General features: G+C 39.2%; 2 protein-coding genes across 6 annotated transcripts in view; one reads left to right on the forward strand and one right to left on the reverse strand.

Annotated features, from left to right (window-relative positions):
• LOC138742429 (UDP-GalNAc:beta-1,3-N-acetylgalactosaminyltransferase 1-like) overlaps positions 1-19,801 on the forward strand; it is a 147,805-nt gene that overhangs the window by 111,094 nt on the left and 16,910 nt on the right. For 2 of the 4 annotated variants that reach the window (XM_069896797.1, XM_069896792.1), the window contains exon 4: positions 16,411-16,582. The exons of the other annotated variants lie outside the window; for them this stretch is intronic. In XM_069896797.1, the coding sequence (XP_069752898.1) occupies positions 16,411-16,420 (10 nt within the window). In that variant the 3' untranslated portion in view covers positions 16,421-16,582. Of the gene's footprint in view, positions 1-16,410; positions 16,583-19,801 lie in introns of those variants that run through there. 4 annotated transcript variants of the gene reach the window in all.
• Positions 1-19,801, reverse strand: part of ppm1lb (protein phosphatase, Mg2+/Mn2+ dependent, 1Lb) — a 78,572-nt gene that overhangs the window by 42,586 nt on the left and 16,185 nt on the right. The window lies entirely within an intron of this gene.

Below are 19,801 nucleotides of genomic sequence, written 5' to 3' on the forward strand. Positions count from 1 at the left end.
TAGGTTGACCAGATTGTTGGTCAACCTAGAGTTGGCCAGAAATAAATTATGAAGAAAGATTTGGCCAATTAAGTTCATGAAAGTACCTGATCCAATTTCTCAAATGGGTGAAATTTTACCCTTAATGATTGGACTAATTTTATTTTTTAGCTACCTCTTGCACTTTTAAAAAGTGGATCCACTTTCAAGGCACTTCCATCAAGTTGCCGTGTATTGGTGAGGCTAAAAATGAAGCATTGAGGGGATTGCCGTATTCAACATTTTTTGCTTTTGTTAGTTTTACCTTAGAAAGCTTTCTTGCTGACCACAATACACAGATAAGTAGTCAGGATATTTTTCAAATAGGATAGAATTCACATTACAATCTGCCAAATATTTGTCCTTTGGAGGATGACTCAGATATCTGTAATGAATGGTTTGATTGTTAACATTGTACAGGAATGTAATTCATCTAGTGAGTAATTCTATATTTTAGCATAGATTGTCAAATAATTTGTTTCCAAATAGTCTAGATCATTTCTTTCCTTCTGTTGTGGCTTTAATTGAAGACTAAGTCTGGGGTGAGAATTAAAAATCAGCTTGGGTTAAATCTGTCTTAAAGAAATCTAAAAAGGACACGAGACAAAAAGTCAATGTTTTGTTGAGACATATTACAAAAGAAGCATTGAGGTCATTTTGCCATTTTGGAAAGAATAATAATGATTGCAGCAATTGTAAATATTATCAACTCTGTTGTCTCAGTCCACAGAAATTCAGGAAGACCAATCTATAGGGATCACCTGCTAGCATTTTTAACAAATAATTGCAGATATGCTTGCTGATTTAGTTGAAACAAGATTCTAAAGCAGAAGCAGTTGTGATTGATATTTGTAAGTAATTACCAGGCCAGATTGTTAGTTTTCAGTGATATTGACACTTCAATGTTATTGTTTAACCAATAGAAAGCAGAGAGTTGGAATACAGGTGTGTTTTTCTGATTGGCAATCAGTGGTGAGCAGTGTACTGCAGGTGTTGATGCTGGGCCTGTAACTCTTCATGCAATACATTAATGATCTGGCAGAGGTGACAATGTAGTGTATCTATGTTTACTGATGACTCTAAATTGAGTGGAAAAGCAAATTATGCAGAAGATCTGAAGAGAGATAGATAAGTTAAGTCAATGGGCAAGGGTTAACCAGATGGAGTACAATAGTGGTAAATGTGAGGTTATCCACTTTGGAAGGAAAGATGGAAGATCAGATTATTATTTAAATGGAAAGGGCAGCATATTGCTCTGCAAAAGGACTTGGCAGTACTTGTAAAAGAATTGCAAAATGTTGCTTTGCAGTAGGTTATCAAGAAGGCAAGTGAAATATTGGCCTTCATTGCTAGAGGGATTGAATTTAGGGAGGGATTGAATTTAGGGCAGGGAGGTTATGTTGCAGCTGTACAAAGTACTGGTGAGGCAGCATCTGGAGGACTGCATAGAGTTCTGGTCTTCTTACTTGAGGAAGGATGTACTGGTTTTGGAGGTGGTGCAGAGGAGGTTCACCAGGTTGATTCCACAGATGAGGAGGTTATACCTATGACCATGACTAACTACTTCGCATAGAGATTGAGTAGTCTGGGACTGTATTCTCTGAAATTTATAAGAGGGATCTTATAGAAATTGATGAAATTATGAAGAATGTAGATTGGTGGCAGAGACTAGAACCAGGGGACATAGCCTCAAGATTTAGGGTAGTAGATTTAGGATAAGGAGGAAATGCTTTTCCCAGAGGATGGTGCCCATTGAAGCAGTGAAGGCTACTTCAGTAAGTATACTTAAGATAAGGTTGGAGAGATTTTTTACATAGTAGGGGAAATGCATGATATAGGGAAAAAGAAGGTAGGAGGAGATGAGCCCATCATCAGATCTGGCATGATGATGGAGCAGGCTCGACGAGCTGGATGGCCTACTCTTGCTCCCATTTCATGTGTTCTCCTAACAGCATGCAGTTTCTGAAAATTGAACAATCCACTGAAGTTATCCAGCCTTTTTTTAAAAAAAAAACACATTGGTTTATTCAACATTAAAGGCATTTTTTTTTCAATTTTTCCATCTCCACCAAATGTACTGTATAACATTAAATTGCCTTTCACAGAAACAACATGATTCAAGGTCAGCTTTGAATATTGTTTTTTTTCCCTCTTAGTTTGGCAGGAGAGAAAAAAAATCATGCAAAGTTAGTTCAAATAAAAATAATTTTGTTTCAAAATTAGGAAATAAAATATTTGAAGCACCTTTTTAAAAACTGCTTTTAACATGAGCAATATACCACCTCAAAGGAAAATATTGAAATGGAAACAAGGGCTCATTTGAGAGCACACGTGATATTTATTTGATTTATTTTGGTTGGTAGCTCTCAAAGCATTCTTAGTCTTATATTACAGCTGGCTACTTTTAGAATGTACTCCTGCTAACTTAGCTTTCCTGGTGGAACAATAACAACTTTAGTGACTGGAACAGAACAGTGGTTTCCTTATGTTGCAGGACCTTGAGCAACATTTGCTACTCTGGGAAAATTAACCATTTTGTGCTGTAGAAGAGCATTTATACATAATATAACAAGAGAAAAACAAGGTGAGCTGACCAATTGAATACAGAATTAGCTTGATGATAGGAGACAGATGGAACTTGGTTGGTACTAAGATTTGGAATGCCTTGACTCATGTTGTGCTACAGCAGTGGTTCCCAACCTTTTACTTTCAACTCACATACCACTTTAAGTATTCCCTATGCCATAAGTGTTCTGTGATTAATAAGGGATTGCTTAAGGTGGTATGTGGGTGGAAAGAAAAGGTTTGAAAACCACTGTTTTAATCATTCCAAATTGATTCGTTATGTGCACAGTTTCATAACGCCAAAGGAAATGGGCCAATGACAATTTTTCTCAAGCAAAATATTTCAGTAACAATTGGATGTAGAGCAGTGATTCTCAACCTTTCCTTCCTACTCACATACCACCTTAAGCAATCACTTACTAATCACAGAACACTTATGGCATAGGGAATACTTAGTGGTATGTGAGCGAAAAGTAAAAGGTTGGGAACCACTGTGCTACAGGGATTGCTGGTGGTTTGACTATTTTTTTCTCATCTTTGTTAACACTTAGATGATAATGTAATTTAGCATGGTTAATACTTTGGCTGATAACACCAAAATTGGTGGTAGAGTAAACAGTGGTTATCTAATGGGATCTAGAGGAACTGGGAAAGTGGACCAAAGAATAGCAGATGGAATTTGACTCCGACAAGTGTGAGGTAAACTTTGATATGTTATACCAAGCAGGACGTATGGTGTGTTGTAGAACAGAGATTTGTGTGTGTGGGGCGGGGGGGGGGGGGTGGTGTAGAAGTACATAGTTCCATGAAAGTGGTGCACAGGTAGGAAGTATGGGGAAGAACACATATAGCATGAAATTATTTGCCTTCATTAGTCAGGGAAGTGAGAACAGAATCAGGGACATCATGTTATCGTACAGGGTGTTGTTGAGACACCTAGAGTATTGTGTGCAGTTTTGGCCACCCAACTCAAGGAAATAAAATGGTTAAGCCAGAAAGGGGGCAAAAAATTCACAAAAATGTTGCTGAACCAGGTAGGCTTGAATGACAGTAAGCAGCTCGATGGGCTGGAATGCTGATCCTGGAAACACAGCATCTCCTCACTTGTCAGGAAGGCATAACAGCAACTGCACTTCAATAGAAGGCTAAGTTGGGCAAGGCGACCAGCCGCCATTCTATCAACTTCAGAATCAGGATTTATTGTCATGAACATCGTGAAATTCGATGTTTTTGCGGCAGCATCGTGTGCAAAAATACATTTTATGACATTACTATAAAAAAAATAAAATAATAAGAATAATAGTGGATGAAAAGTAAGACAGTGCCTTTGGTTCATTGATTATTCAGGCAGCAGGAAATAAACTATCGTACAGGAGCTCTAACAAGAACGTCCTGGCCAACTGCATCACAGTGTGGTACTCTTGCTGTTGAGCATGGGATCGAATGTCAATCCAGAGAACCATAAAAGTGGCAGAGAGGATCACTAGAGTCTCCCTCCCATACCCCCATGAATGTGATTTACTGGGATTGTTGTTTAAAGAGGGCTCACGAGATCATTAAGGGTATGACAATTTGCTTTATTTATGCCCCTCATGATTTTATAAACCTCTATAAAGTCTCCTCTTGGTTTATTAATGTCAGTTAAGCTCCAACGTTCCAGAAATAGAAGTTCTGGCTCTGATACTTCTGTATCTTTTTCCCAATGGGAGTAGTTGGAAGATGGCAGGGATGGGGTAGTAGAGATCCTCAGTGATCTCGTGAGCCCTCTTTAAACAACAATCCCAGTAAATCACATTCATGTTTCCAGGATCAATCATTTCTTGGACTCCAAGGAACTTGTTGCTCTCCACTCTCTCAACTACCGTGACTGTGGTGCATTCAGTAAGGGTGACATTCGGATAGATGCTTGATGTTACATTTGGATTGGCTAAGTAGCAATGTTGTATGGTCACCAAACAAGATAAGGGTAGATATAAAAACTGAAAAATAACCACTTGATATTGTTGGATAATTGAACTGCACAATCCCTCTATTTTTTACTTTCACAGCTACATCCAACCATGACTTCCTGGTGATGGGAGCTTGTTTTTTTTTCCTCCCTTCTTGAATCCTACTGCACCCACCATTAATACAAGTGAAACAGTTTAATGTAGATGCTGTTTCTTGGGTTTTTTTAAACCACTTCACTCATTTTTTTTAATTTAAATTTTGAATTTAGACATACAGTACGATAACAAGCCATTTCGGCTCACGAGTCCGAGCCGATAAAGTACACCAAATTACCCTACAACCCTGATTATGTTTCAAATGGTGGGGGAAACCCATGAAGACATGGGGAGAATGTACAAACTCCTTACAGCGTAGGATTTGAACCCAAGTCCCAATTGCTGATGCTGTAATGACGTTGCACTAACCACTATGCCAACAGTGCCCCCCCACCATTTGATGCTTAATTCCATTAGGTCTTTAAAATGTGGACTTCATAATCCTGTCACACAGGTGTGCATCACACATGTTGCACCAATTGAGATGAAATTCAGAAGAAAACTACAATGACAAAATCGAACCAAATTTGTCATTTTGACTTTACTCCTGATGTGCTCTTGCAATCAATCACTCATACTAACCTATAAAGTGGGGACAAGAAATTACATCAATCAAAAAAACTTGGTGTTCATGCTACCTAAACTTCACTTTTCACCCTCATTTGGAATTTTGTTGGACAGTTAGCAGTATATTTTCTGCACATTTTAATAGCTTTTGCTCTGTGTTCCGTTTAGGTATTCTTTGATTCAATCAGCACTCTTTTCTAAATTTTATAATTTAACTTGTATTAACATACCATAACACTATGAGAATCCTTTGAGTGAGATTATAACTAACCATAACATGTTGCAGTGATACTGCTCTAAGGATAAAACCTACCACAAAGGTATTTCAATTTGGACCCGATAAAATAGGACAAGGGATAAATACATCAACTTTCTGATGCAATTGATCTTGCCTACTCCAGGAGATGGTAGTCTCTGGTGGAAGGATATTTATAGAACATTTTGGCTCAGAAATTTAATCTAGTGAATGATCTTTCAGTGCTAAATGATTAAATTATGGTGTAAAAGATTGATTGGTAATTGTGATCAATACCATTTCCTGCCTGCAGCCATATGAAACTTAAGATTGCTCAGTTCCTCACATTTAAAGCACAAAAAAACAAATTATGCTGAAACTGTGATGTCAATCATTGTTTCACATGTACTTGATCTTTTGTCAATGCATTGACCCAGGCATATGCAACAAATTGTGGCCTAGGCAAAGAGATCAGGTACTAACTGAAGAAATCAAACTTGGTTGCACAATACTTAAGGTGATGCATCTTGCAAATTTGCAGGGGAGACAATTACAGCATCAGCTAAACTGTGATTTGTAAAATGGATTCCTATTACTAAAAAGGTGAAGCCTTTGGGGATGGAATGGCACTTGGCATTCTGATCCTCTTTCAGGTGTCCACTTCTACTGTTGTGATCTCAAATTCATTGTTAGGGAATTGGGGTATTGTGATGTGAGGAACAGTTGCCAGAAGCAATGAGTCTGAACACAAGATGATCAAAACTAAAGACCTTTATTTGCCCACAAGGTAAAGTCACTCTAGGGATCGCATGCACCTTCACCCACCCACCCACACACACACACACACACACACACACACACACACTCAATATAATTGCCTCAGACGCAGCTAAACAATCACTACTTGCTACAACTGATAGCAGTTCCCACAGGTAAACACGCAGATAGCTGGTAATCTCGGTTTCCATGCTTAAATGCACTGGTCGCTGTTAATCACGGTACTCATGGTTAAACACGCAGATAAAACAAACAGTACCCACCCTCTCTAACTAGCAGGTACAGTATCCCACTTAATTACAGAATCTAATATAAAGAATAAGACCTTTCAAGGTAAGCACCACGATGAAACTCCCAACCCTTTGCTGGCACGCATCTTGTCATTGACTCTCCAGCGTTGTCTACAACTTGGATTCGTTCACAAAGGAAAAGAGACCCAATTGCTCCATGAGTTGGGTTTTATACCCCCACCCAGCCAGTGGGGGCTGGCTCAAATATGCCCAAAATAGGCCAGGTGATTAAACATTTTGCATTTCATAATTTTTCTCTTTCAAGTCCTATTGAATCCATGTTTAAACAAGTGAAGCATTCTTTAACCCAGTGGTCACCTTTGTCTACAACTCTAGTTGGCCATATAAATTCTATTTAAATGAATATTTTATATCTTTTTCAATTTTTTTTCTTAAACAAATTTTTGACTTGGTTGACTCAGCTATTTTATCTTACATATGGAAGGCTAAACATCCTCACCTTAATAAAGTTCTTCTACAGAGATCTAAGCGAGTTAGTGGAATAGCTTTGCCTAACTTTAGATTTTACTATTGGGGAGTCAATAAACAAAGTCTTACATTTTGGTCCTGTTTTCATAATATTCTGATTGCCCATTATGGGTATAATGGAGTGGAATCCCCCCCCCCCAAATTTTTCTAATTTAGTATTTCTTGGCTCCTCACTTCCATTTTCAACTAAGTTGATAGATAATCCAATTTAAATATTCTATGAGAATTTGGGCACAGCTTAGAAAACATTTTGCATTTCATAATTTCTCTCTCTCAAGCCCTATCGTATCCAATCATTTAAAAAAATCATCTTTACATGATGCTATTTTTCAGAGATGGTATAGAGGATGAATCAAAGTTTTAAGGATCTGTTCATTGATGGATATTTTGCATCATTTGAGCAGCTTTCTGCTAAATTTAACCTGTCCATATCTCAATTATTTTTTAGATATTTGCAAGTCTGGCATTTTTTTGAATCACAATTATCTGATTTTCCAAGAGAGTGAATCAAATTTTGTAGATGTTTTTATTACTTTAATGTCTTCTCATGAAGAATTAATATGTTATTTACAAGAAATTGTTATGTTTAAATCAGACTTTGTTAGCTAAAATTAAAAATGCTTGGGAACAGGATTTAAATTTGACTATATAGGATGTGGATTGGGACATAATTCTTAAGTTGGTTATTAGTTCTTCATTATGTACTCATCAAGGTTTATTTAAAGTGGTACATAGAGCACATTTGTCTAAGGCTAAATTGACTAATTTTTATTCTGATATGAGTCCCTGTTGTGACAGGTATAAGAGTGGAGAAGTGTCATTAATTCATGTTCTGGAGAGAAGTTTTCCATATTTTGTCAAAACTTTTCAATGTAGATTTAACACTGAATCCTTTGGTGGCCCTCTTTGGTACAATGGGAGGGAATGATTCTTCTTTAACACTGGTTCAGAGTCATGTTATCTCTTTTGCCTCTCTTTTGGTGAGGCATGTGATTCTACTTAAATGGAAGAATGTTGTATGACATCATGTCCTGTTGGAACATGGAAAAGATTCGTTATTCAATTAGTAATTCAGATATAAGATTCCAGACATTATTGGGGGTCATTTATGACTCACTATCTTATTTTATAATTTTATTCCAATTGTCTGACTTGTATCTTTTCCATGTTCTTTATATTAAAAAAATATTTGTTTAACCTTTATCTTTCTTTTAATACCAGTCATATATAGCACCCATACTTATTACAATTTTATATACTTTGGTGATATACTTTGGGTTATAAATAAATAGTTGATTACAAATGGAACATTTAGCTTTTGGGTGTACTTCAAGATGCATGGAAAGTGGTGTAGATGCCACAAGACTCACAGGTTCAGGAACAGCTGCTACCCCTCCACCATCAGACTCCTCAACACCAGACTCAATCAGGGACTCATTTAAGGACTTTTACTTTTGCACTTTTTTGTAATTTTTCACAATTTGTTTACATTTCTTTACTTGTTTACATGTGTACATTTTGTAGTGTTTTTTGCTCTACCAATAAGTAGTAATTCTGACTCACTCAAGGTTGTATGTGATGTCTTCTTTTTTTATATATTTTTATTGAGTTTAACATATTATGCATACTTAATAAATGTCAATTATATAATGAATTAATTATATACAGGTAAATACATACCAAAGGGAGAGAAAAAAGGCAATAATAGTTAAAGAATAAAATATGTATAACTACATTCATAGTTACTTATAATAACTCAATCTAGTAATAAAGATAATGTATGCAACCATGTCAGACCCATTTATTAAACTGTTGTATTAAAATAATAGAGTAAAAAAAAGAAACTAATCTAATCCCTTCTCTCTAATCAAGGTTGTCTTTCAGAGAAGAAAATTAATAATGATGTGGAATCACTGAAGACTCCCGGAGGACAGACAAAGAATTACTGGAATGTATAATGCTTATTGACTCTTCCAATTTTAAAAAATTCTAAGAATGGGTCCCATAATTTCTAAATTGAAACTTTCTATCTTTAATATTACATCTGATTTTCTCTAAACTTAAATAGGATTATCATATAACCACTGCAGATAAGATGAATCTCCTTTCCATTTCAATAAAATAGCTCATCTGTCTATCAATATAGTAAAAGCTAAGACTTTTAAGGTGCTGATAAAGGTTCATCTGAGTCGTGACAAAAAATAAACAGAGCAATTAACAAGGTTCTAAATTAATCTTAAAAATTGTCGATAGAGTTTTTAAATTTTCTTTCCAAAATCTCTCTAAATTTGGGCATTCCCTGAATCTGAGACTTCAAAAATTTTATATTTCTTACAAAAAAGATCAATATCTGCATAAAAACAGAATAATTTAAAGTTTAGACATATGAATTCTGTGCACCACCTCAAATTGTAATAAGCAATGCCTTGCACAAAATGAGGAATCATTAATTAAGCTGAGGAGAGTACCATGTGATGTCATGTACGAACTCTGACAATAAATCTGAATCTGAAGTAATGTCAAATTGAGATAGACTGAAACAAAAAGTATAAAAACAGGTTAGGTGTGCAAAATAACAGTATTTTTATGCCTTGTGGCCGTGCGCATACTTGTAGAGAACCGGCCCCGCTTGTACCGCCGCGCAGGCGGGGCAGCTGTGAGTACATGGCGCTGTCGGGGGACCTCCTTGCTTCATGGTTTGAACTGAGAGCGTGCCTCAGGCAACGTGATGACATCACTGCCCGCGTGGGGATGGAGCTCACACTGCCCTTAAAGGGGCGCGTGGGGGTTTTGAATTAAACTGTCATTGAGACTCTCAACGTGGTGGTTGAGAGTTTCTTTCCCAGTAGCTGCCGCTACAATTGGATGAGTCCAAACGTTTTTCTGGCCTCTCACTATGGATCCCTTGGAGATCAATGCAGTCGCGGTGAAACTGCCCCCCTTCTGGACACATCGCCCACGTACATGGTTCGGGTAGGTGGAAGCACAATTTTGCCTCAGAAACATTTCATCAGACGCCATGATTTTTTATCACGTTGTGAGCGTACTCAACGAAGAGACCATGGCCAGGGTGGACAACCTCATCCACATCCTGCCGAAGGTTGGTAAATATCCCGCCCTCAAGAACCTCCTCCTCGGGACTTTCAGCCTCTCCCAACAACAGCATGCCTGCACCTGGATGGGTTGGGAAACAGAATCCCATCTGCCCTGATGGACGAGATGCTGGCGTTAGCAGAGGACTGTTCCGGCAAATCTTCCTCGAGCAGATGCCCAAGGACACACTGCTCCTGCTGGCGGACGAAGACTTCTCTGACCCACGGCAAGCTGCAGCCCATGCGGACGTCCTATGGTGGACCAAGCGGGAGAACAAGGCCGCCCTCAGCCAGGTCACCTGCCCAGGGCCCAGTCGGCCGCAAATGCCCCCCAAGCTGGAGGAGCACCACCCCATCTGGTGTTTCTATCATCAGCGCTGGGGGACTCAAGCCCGCATGTGCAGGCAGCCCTGTACCTTTCAGGGAAATGACTCAGCCAGCCACCGTTAATGGCTGCGGTGGCTGGCCACGTGAACAGCCTCCTGCACGTGACCAACAAGTCCACTGGCCGACGGTTTCTAACAGATACCGAAGCGGAGCTGAGTGTGCTCCCCCCGACAGCCCTCAAGACCCACACCCGAGCATGGGGCCCTACCCTGCGAGCAGCCAACAGATCTGCTGTCAAGACCTTCGGAACTCGCAGAGCGCAGATCCAGATCGGAAAGGACAGGTTCCACTGGAAGTTGGTGCTGGTTTCTGAGGGCATGACGCTGTTGGGGGCCGACTGTTGGGGTGCACAGCCTATTAGTGGATGTCAAGGGCAAGCGCTTAGTTAACGCCCACACCTTTTAATCCGTCCGCCTGGATGCCACAGACGCGAGCAACCCGGGGATAGCCGCCATCAGCGCCCCCAAGGACAAATACACAAGTATCCTCGATGAGTTCCCATCCATCCTGCAGCCGCAGTTCACCACTGGCATGCCTCATCATCGACTCTATCATCATATCACAACCCAGGGCCCCCCTCTTCATGCCAAAGCCAGGCAATTATCCCCAGAAATGCTGCAACTGGTCAAAGAAGAATTCTCTCGACTGCAAGAACTGGGAATCGTCTGACAGTCCCTGGGCCTGCCCCCTCCACATGGTCCCCAAGACTTCAGGGGGTTGGCGCCCTTAAGGGGACTACCATCATCTTAATGACGCGACCACGCTGGACCAATATCCCATCCCGCATATTCAGGACTTCTTGGCGAACTTGCATGGCGCCCAAGTGTTCTCAAAGGTCGACCTGGTACGGGGCTACCATCAAATCCCAGTCTACCCTGATGATATCGGCAAGATCGCAATAATCACCCTGTTCGGGCTTCTCGAATTCTTGCAGATGCCTTTCAGGTTAAAGAATGCGGCCCAAACTTTGGACGTGGTGGGCAGAGACTTGGACTTTGTGTTCATCTATCTCGATGACATCCTCACCGCGAGTCGAGACCACAACGAGCACAAAATCCATCTCCGTGCACTGTTCACCCGTCTGGCAGAGATCGGCTTCACGGTCAAAGTAGCCAAGTGCCAGTTCGGCAGGCAGTCCCTGCAGTTCCTGGGCCATACCATCTCAGCAGCCGGAGCCACCCCGGCACCAGAGAAGGTTGCAGTTGTGCGCCAGTTCCCGAAGCCCACCACCCTCAAGGGCCTGCAGGAATTCATCAGCATGGTGAACTTCTACCACTGGTTCATCCCCAGGACGGCCCGCATCATGCAGCTGTTATTCACGCTGATCACCGCAAAGGTCGGAAGATCTGGAGGGCACTTTCGCTGCAACAAAAGATGGGGTCTAGTGAGCGCCACTCTATTAGCCCACTCGCAGCCGATGCTCACACTGCGCTCTCAGTGAACACGTCGGCCACAACCGTTGGGGGCATTTTGGAGCAATGGGTCAAAGGCCAGTGGTGCCCGCTAGCCTTTTTTGGCAGGTACCTCTGTTCTTCGGAAGTAAAGTACAGCGCCTTCGACAGGGAGCACCTGGCCCTGTACCTGGCCATCAGACATTTCCGACATTTCCTAGAGGGCAGGCCATTCACCGTTTTCTCCGACCACAAACCGCTCACTCAGGCCCTCACTATGGCAAAGGATCCCTGGTCAGCTCGCCAGCAGCGGCACCTATCCTATGTGTCAGAATTCATCACTGACATCTGGCGGTCCCAGGCAGGTAAAGACAATGTTGTGGCAGACGCACTTATGCAGCCCGCCATCCACAGCCTCGCCCCTGGCCTGAACTACGCTCAGTTAGTGCAGGCCCAGAGAGAGGATGCGGAAACAGGCCCTCCACACCGCCATTACAGGACTCCAACTTTGGGACCTCTGGATGCCGGGCAGCCCAGACACACTGCTCTGTGATGTTTCCACCGGCTCGCCGCACCCTGTAGTCCCGCCGCAGTGGAGGTTGCGGGTTTTCAGCATGGTCCACAACTTGGTCCACAACTTGGTCCACCCCTCGGTCAAGACATTGGTTCGGATAGTGGCAGAGTATTTTGTGTGCCATAGGCTCAAAAAAATAAGTAGCCCAGATGGCTCGGAGCTGCATGCAATGCCAGACCTCCAAAGTCCACCATCACACAAAAACCCCGATACAACGGTTCGACTCTGCGCCAAGAGATTCCAACATATACACGTGGACATCGTGGGCCCCCTGCTGGAGTCCAGGGATGCCCGCTACTTGTTAACGGTGGTCGACTGAGCGACGTGGTGCCCGGAAGCCATTCTGCTGAAAGACACTTCTGCCAAGACGTGCGCCAGGAACTTGCTCACTCACTGAATCACCAGGTTCAGAGTCCTGGTGCACATTACTAGCGACAGAGGTGCCCAATTCACATCTGTCCTCTGGGCGTAAATGGCAAGCCTTTTGAAGTTCAAGCTCCACCACACCACTGCATATCACCCACAAGCCAACAGCCAAGAGGAGTGATTCCACCAACACCTTAAGTCGGCCCTCGTGGCTCGCCTCACCGGCCCCGGTTGGGCGGATGAGTTGCCCTGGGTTCTGCTTGGCATCAGGACGGCCCCAAAGGAGGATCTGGCGGTATCATCCACAGAGTTGGTTTGTGGCATGCCATTGTCGCTACCTGGAGAGTTTTTCGGCCCAGACATGGACTCGCCAGCTGACAATCCAATCTTATTGGCAGACCTTCGCAGAAAGCTCGCCTCGCTAGCTCCCCCACCTCCGTCCCTCCACAGTGGCCAACCGTCCCGCCTGCCCAAGGAACTGGACACAGCCGAGTATGTATCAATGTAGCAGTATCAGATTTGCTTCTGTCACAAGTAGGATTAATATTAGAAAAGATACAAGCTATCTTATCTTTGGACATATGAATACGATGCACCACTTTAAATGTCAGGCCCCAGGTCCGGATTGCTTTACGGTGGAATTTTAAAAATCATTTACTAATTTACTTTCCCCTCAACTATGGAGAGAATATGAAATTTTTTTTTCTGGGATCTTACCATATGAAGCATAAATTTTATTGATTCCTAAAAAGGATAAAGATCTGACTGAATTTGCTTCCTATATTCGGCCAATTTCTTTGCTGAATGTAGATTTTAAGGTTCTTTCTAAGATTTTCGGCCAGTAGGTTGGAAAATATCCTTCCCTCTGTTGTATCTAAAAATTAGACTGGATTTATTAAAGGTTGCTATTCACATTTTAACATCCGTAGATGATTGAACATTACTTATTTCCACTTCAGATATAATTCCAGAATGTCTAGTGTCTCTACATGCTGAAAAAGGCTTTTGAAAGAGCGGAGTGTAACTATTTTATTTGAAACATTAAGGATATTTAATTTTGGTTTGGGGTTTATATCATGGATTAAATTGATTTATAGTACCCCCAATAATAACAAATCCTCCTTATTTAGGCTGTTTAGGGGAACTAGACCACTTAGCCCCTTGCTATTTGATTTAACTTTAGAACCTCTGGCAATAGCCTTAAGAGACACTCATGAGTTTCAAGGGATTGCCAGAAACGGAGTAACTCATAAGGTTTCTTTGTATACAAATGACCTATGAGTTTATATTTCAGATCCTGAAATATCTATCCCAGCTATGTTATCTGTGCTTTTTCAATTCAGCTCTTTCTTTGGATATAAATTAAATCTTCATTAAAGTGAACTTTTTCTGATTAATATGCAGTTCCTTATCGACAGTCAAGTTCCATTAAAGGTTGTCAGAGATAATTTCACATACTTAGGGGTTAAAATTACTAAATGATTTGAAGATTTATACAAACTCAATTTTTCTCCTCTATTCGAGTATGTGAGATTATCTTTTTTTCAATGGTTTCCTTTATCATTATCTTTAATAGGTCATTTTAATGCAGTGAAAATTATAATATTACCTAAGTTGTTATACCTATTTAAAGCAATTCCAGATTTCAGTCCCGAGTCTTTTTTTGATAATATTGACTCAAAAGTTTCTTCCTTTATTTGAAAGAACAAAAACTCTAGAATTAGTAAATTTAATTTACAAACATTGAAAAAAGATGGAGGTATGGCCCTATATAATTTTAGATTTTATTACTGGGCTGTTAATATTCATTATCTAATTTCTTGAATTTGTTATTCTGAAAGAATGGATTGTCCATTATGGACAGATTTAGAATTGAAATCTATACAGCAGTATTCAGTGGCCTCTTTATTGGGTACCTCTCTTCCATTTAGTTTTTCCAAGATTAATAAGGAGATATCTAATCCAATATTCAAACATATATTGTGAATCTGGTTGCAATTTAGGAAATTTTTAAATTAAAAACTTTGTTTTATCTGGTGCTATCTCCATAATTTTCTTTGACCATCAATAATTGATCAATCTTTCTCTCCATGGAACATCAAAGGTATTATTTCTTTTGCAAATTTATTTAAGGAAAGTTGTTTAATGTCTTTTGAACAGCTGGCAAGTAAATATAACATCAAATATTCATTTTTTAGATATTTACAGATTAGAAATTTCTTAAATACCATATTACCAGACTTTCCATTTATATATCCACCAGATCTAGTTGATAATATTTTTCAATTGAATCCTTCTCAGAAAGGATTAATTTGAATTATATATGATAGATTATTGAAATTACATCCTGTACTTCATGACAAGATTAAAAGGGCTTGGGAATTAGATTCTTAAACTGGTGAATACATCAGCATTTACTCCAGCCTTTCTAGTTTCCTTATTTTTTTTATTTCATGGGGAATTATTAAAAATAAATTGTAATTATGGTTCCTTACTTTGTGGTTGTCTGTGAGAATTATTTTCTCTGATTGGCTGTCATCATGATTGATGAATTTATAGTGCTAGACACCACAAAGGCCCAAAGGTTAGCAGCAGGGGGGGAAAGAGTCTTGGAGAAACTAATACCTGCAGATAGGGACAGCAAGCTGAAAATGTGCCTGGTGGTGGGATTGTGCTGGTTGGCAGAAGTGTTGAGGATTATATGTTGGATGTGGATACTGGTGGGGTGGAAAGTGAGAAACCAAAGTCTCTCCTTGTTCTGTCTGGGGAGAGGTGGAGTGAGGGGGATAAAGAAGTAATGTCAGGGAACAGAACCTCATCTTCCACCTGCAGGCCTTGAACTTAATATTGAACTTAACAATTTAAGGTAACCATCTTTTTTTCAATCTGTTTCTTTTTTCTCTTCCAACTGTTGTTTTTTAAGGTAATTGTTATCTTGCTCATCTTGATTTCTACCCTATTAGAACATTCCTCTATTCTTTCCATCCTGCCAAGTGCTGGAAAAACTCAACAGGTCACGCAATGTTCACAGAAAGTAAAAGGCAATCAATATTTCAAGCCCGAAACATCAGTGCCACTTATTCCTATAGATGCTGTGTGACCTGCTGGGTTTCTCCAGCAGTTTTGTGTACTAAATTGGACTGAGCATCTGCAGATTTTCTTGTTTATCTTTTTCCCATTCCTCAAACTTTTTGCAGCTTTTTGCACATTTTTGATTCTGTTGAAGGGTTAATATTGTTCTCTTACTGCCTGACTGTTGAGTGCTTTTGGCACTTACTGTTTTTGCTTTTCAGAATCCATAGATTTTTTTCCTCTGGTAACATCAAAGAATGATGCTATAGATCTCCAAATACGCAAATATGTTTTCAGAGCAATCAGGGAGAAAAAAATAATGTCCCAGGATGGTGCCTGACCTGTAACATGATATTTCACCTGGTCATTACTTGAGGAAAACAGGGATTTCAAATGCTCTTGGCTGAAAAGGACTCTTCACAAATAGATTGACAATCTGGAGTGAAGGTTTATTTGTAAATATATATAATGATATCCTTTCAGAAGTAACTTCTCAAGCGGGTTATAAAATGATTAGCTGTGTTATTCTGTTGTCTCTGCAGGAAATTCTGACGTTCAAAAATTCCCAGATTCACTTCCGGTGTACATAAATCTGGGACTTGCATCACTTCTATTTACTGGATGCCATCAAATTTCCTTGAAATTGTCTCTCACGGAAAGTCACTGTAAATGTGTGAAAAAGAAAAAGTGTATATCATGGCTATTGTGATTTATGGTGTGAAAAATAAAAAATTAAAAAAAAAAATTAAAAAAAAAGAAATTGTCTCTCACGGCCAGGAAAGAGGATTGCGGGTCTTTTATTAGAACAGTTGATTGGCTAGAAAAACCATTAAGCATTTTCAAGACTTGCTGGTTTCTTGAGTGTGGCTCAACAATTACAAATGCAGTAATTTTTTTAAGCAATGAATTTAGAATTAAGGTTAAGTTAAACATCAATAAGGAAATGTAAATTTGAATAAATCCCACATTTTAATATCATTTATTTGATACATCACATCTCAATTAAATTTAATTTGCAATGAATCTGCATAAAATTACTTTGCCTGAGAATGGAATTGCATCATGTTTTTGTCGTGCAATTTGATTTTTTTTCCCCCAGTGAAACACAAAAACCATTGAGTGGTAAGTTGTGATGAGGTTTTTTTTCCACTGTCAATCATTCAACTTGATTTTGCTGTCAGGAACTTCATGCATCACTTGGAACATTGTAGGAGAATTTGGACCATGTTAATCAGTGCTTATCAACTGTTTTCTCATCAGTGTACTCGACTGGGCGGGGCCTTCACTGCAAGTAAACACTTTGCTACATGCTTATGTCCTCTCCCTCACAATGAAACCTCATCCAATCACCCCTGATACCTTGTTTGCTGAACCTCTTCCACCATGACCATATTAATCAATGCCCAGTGATTATTTTTTTGGCACCCCCAAATTTGCACCATTCTCGACCAGTTCCTGCAAGGGAAAATCTAAATGAGAAAGCAATCTAGAATTATAGCTGGCAATATTGCATACCAGTATGGAAGGGTTGGAGAAAGCAGCAAATTTGTTCAATTTGACCAATGTAACAGAATCAAAAGATTATTGCATAAATTCTAATGCAGAGGGACAAAGGCACCAGAGGTGCCATATTCCAGATGAGATAATGCCAATTGCAAAAAGCTGTAATTAATGCCCAACGAATTGTTTTGGACCATTGAAACACTATAATGATCTCTGTGGAGAACTTCCAAAATAAATCTTTTCTATAAATAAAAGTATTTACAATTGCCTGCATATAACTCAGAATATTTCCATGACTCATTTTACAAGTGAAAAATGTTTTACTATATTTTTTACAGTTGAGGGAAGTTCAATGTTTAAACTGAATGTACAAAACCATTTTGTTGGTTGTAGCACTATTATGAATAGTTTGTAGAAATGCTAAAAAGAAGCAGAAAAGCCAGTGAAGGCTTTCAGGAGGAGATAAAGCTTTACAAATAGCTGTTGATTTAAATAGAATTAAAGGTATTGATGTTTAATATATCAACAAAATGCAGGCTGTGCTTTTTTACACATTTACTTTTGAACTTGGAATGGAAAGCAGAGTAAGCAAGATTTGATTCAACCTGCTGAGTGTTGTGTCTTTCTTAGTTTTCTACAAGTATTTTATAAGCAAGCAATAAGTGATTTCTTTTCTGTGCCCTATGAATATCTTACCTGATATGCAACTGGCTTTAGAGTCAAAAACTCTTATCCAGATTTTCTTTTAGTTTAGAACTGTCTTATAGGATAGTACATCATCAATAATTAAATGAAGATAACTTCCTAATAAGGGTATATTGAGAAACATAAACATTAGTACCAATGATTCTTTGGCCCAAAAACATTTCCTATGCTGCTGGGGTTTTTAAAAAGTAACTGTGAAGCAAATGTTCAATAGTCCAACTTTTAACATGAAATAATCTCTCAACTACCTTTACACAGGAAAGAGAAATATATTTACATAATTTTGCACTGGAAATTAATTTTGTTGCATTTGAACAAATTACAAATTTTGGAAGAGACAATCTTGATCTCTTCTCATTCCTTTTTTTCCCATATTCACATTGTAATGTTTCCATTTACAATGTAACTTGTGAATTAATTTAGTCTTTTAAAAAGAACAATACCAATCCGTGGTTTTGACAATTTCAATTCCCAGCAATCAAATCTTATACATCACACCACCATTTTCAAGATTAAAGTTGATTTTGTAATTGTAATATCTCACTGGATAGTTTATTAAAGAACATAAAATATCGGTATAATTGGAACACTTTCAGATTAGAGGAATGGTTAGTTATAAAAGTAAAATTATCTAAACCCATCCTGATCAGACAATCTGAACCCCATGTGTCTTATTTCATGTTTCAGTGAATACTATACCTGACCCAACCCTGAAGCTTTTACAGAGGAAAAACACTTGCTACTTTACACGTGGTTTACTTTCAGCATCAATTGTGCTATTTTAATAAATGAAAATGTGGAGAAATTTCTTCTCAGGGAAAGGGGTGTCTTTGGATTTTTCTATTCCAGAGAGTTGTGATGATAGAGTCAATGAATATTCAAATGTGGGAAGTCAGAATTTTGGTTTATAGAGCAGTGGATTATGGTAATTTTCATGCATTTTTGTGAAGGTGTCAATTACATGCTCATTCCCAAAGAAAATTCTCCGAGACTTCAAATAAGGAGGGGGCTTTTGTCCTGGCATTCACAAATCCCTTTCAACTTCTCAGAGGAAATCCATGACAATGTTGTAGGAAACGGACAAAGAGAGGGGAACTCAGAAATGGAGGTAGGGGAGGGTAGACTATCAGAGGATTTTGAGGGAGGCTGAGGGTTAGGATGGAGGATGGAGGGGTAAGAATGAGTGGCTGAGCAAGTGTGTGTGCGTGTGCATGTGTAGTGAGTTTATGCTGCAGAATCTATTAGCAAATGATCTTGGAACTTAATTGCCATGAGACAATGACCTTGCTCTCAAGTTCATGAGGTAGCCAGGTTGCAAGATTCAGCACATTAAACATAAAATCATACTAAGAAAAAAATTGGTGAGCAATTAAAAATGTGCACATTTTAAAGCCATTTTTGCTTTCCAACATAAATTATTTCCTTTGCCAACAATTATAATTTTTAAAAATTGCTATTGTTCTCAATCAGTGTAGTCTTTTTCACACTTTAAAATCCATCTGGAGCCTCTCTGCTAAGTAAATGGCCCTCTCCACCTTCCTTTCCTCATTATACCAATTAACATTTTCAAGGACCCAAATTATACCCAATGTTCAATCATCTGCTCTAACCCAACTACTTAGACTACATTCTGTTGTTACTTAGAGTCTTAAAACAACTTATCTGTATATCCTGATGAATGGCACTCAGTTTAAAGCACTCCAACCTTAAACAACACTTTCTTGT

Source organism: Narcine bancroftii, chromosome 9 (assembly GCF_036971445.1).
Source record: "Narcine bancroftii isolate sNarBan1 chromosome 9, sNarBan1.hap1, whole genome shotgun sequence".
In the NCBI taxonomy this organism is placed as follows: domain Eukaryota; kingdom Metazoa; phylum Chordata; class Chondrichthyes; order Torpediniformes; family Narcinidae; genus Narcine; species Narcine bancroftii.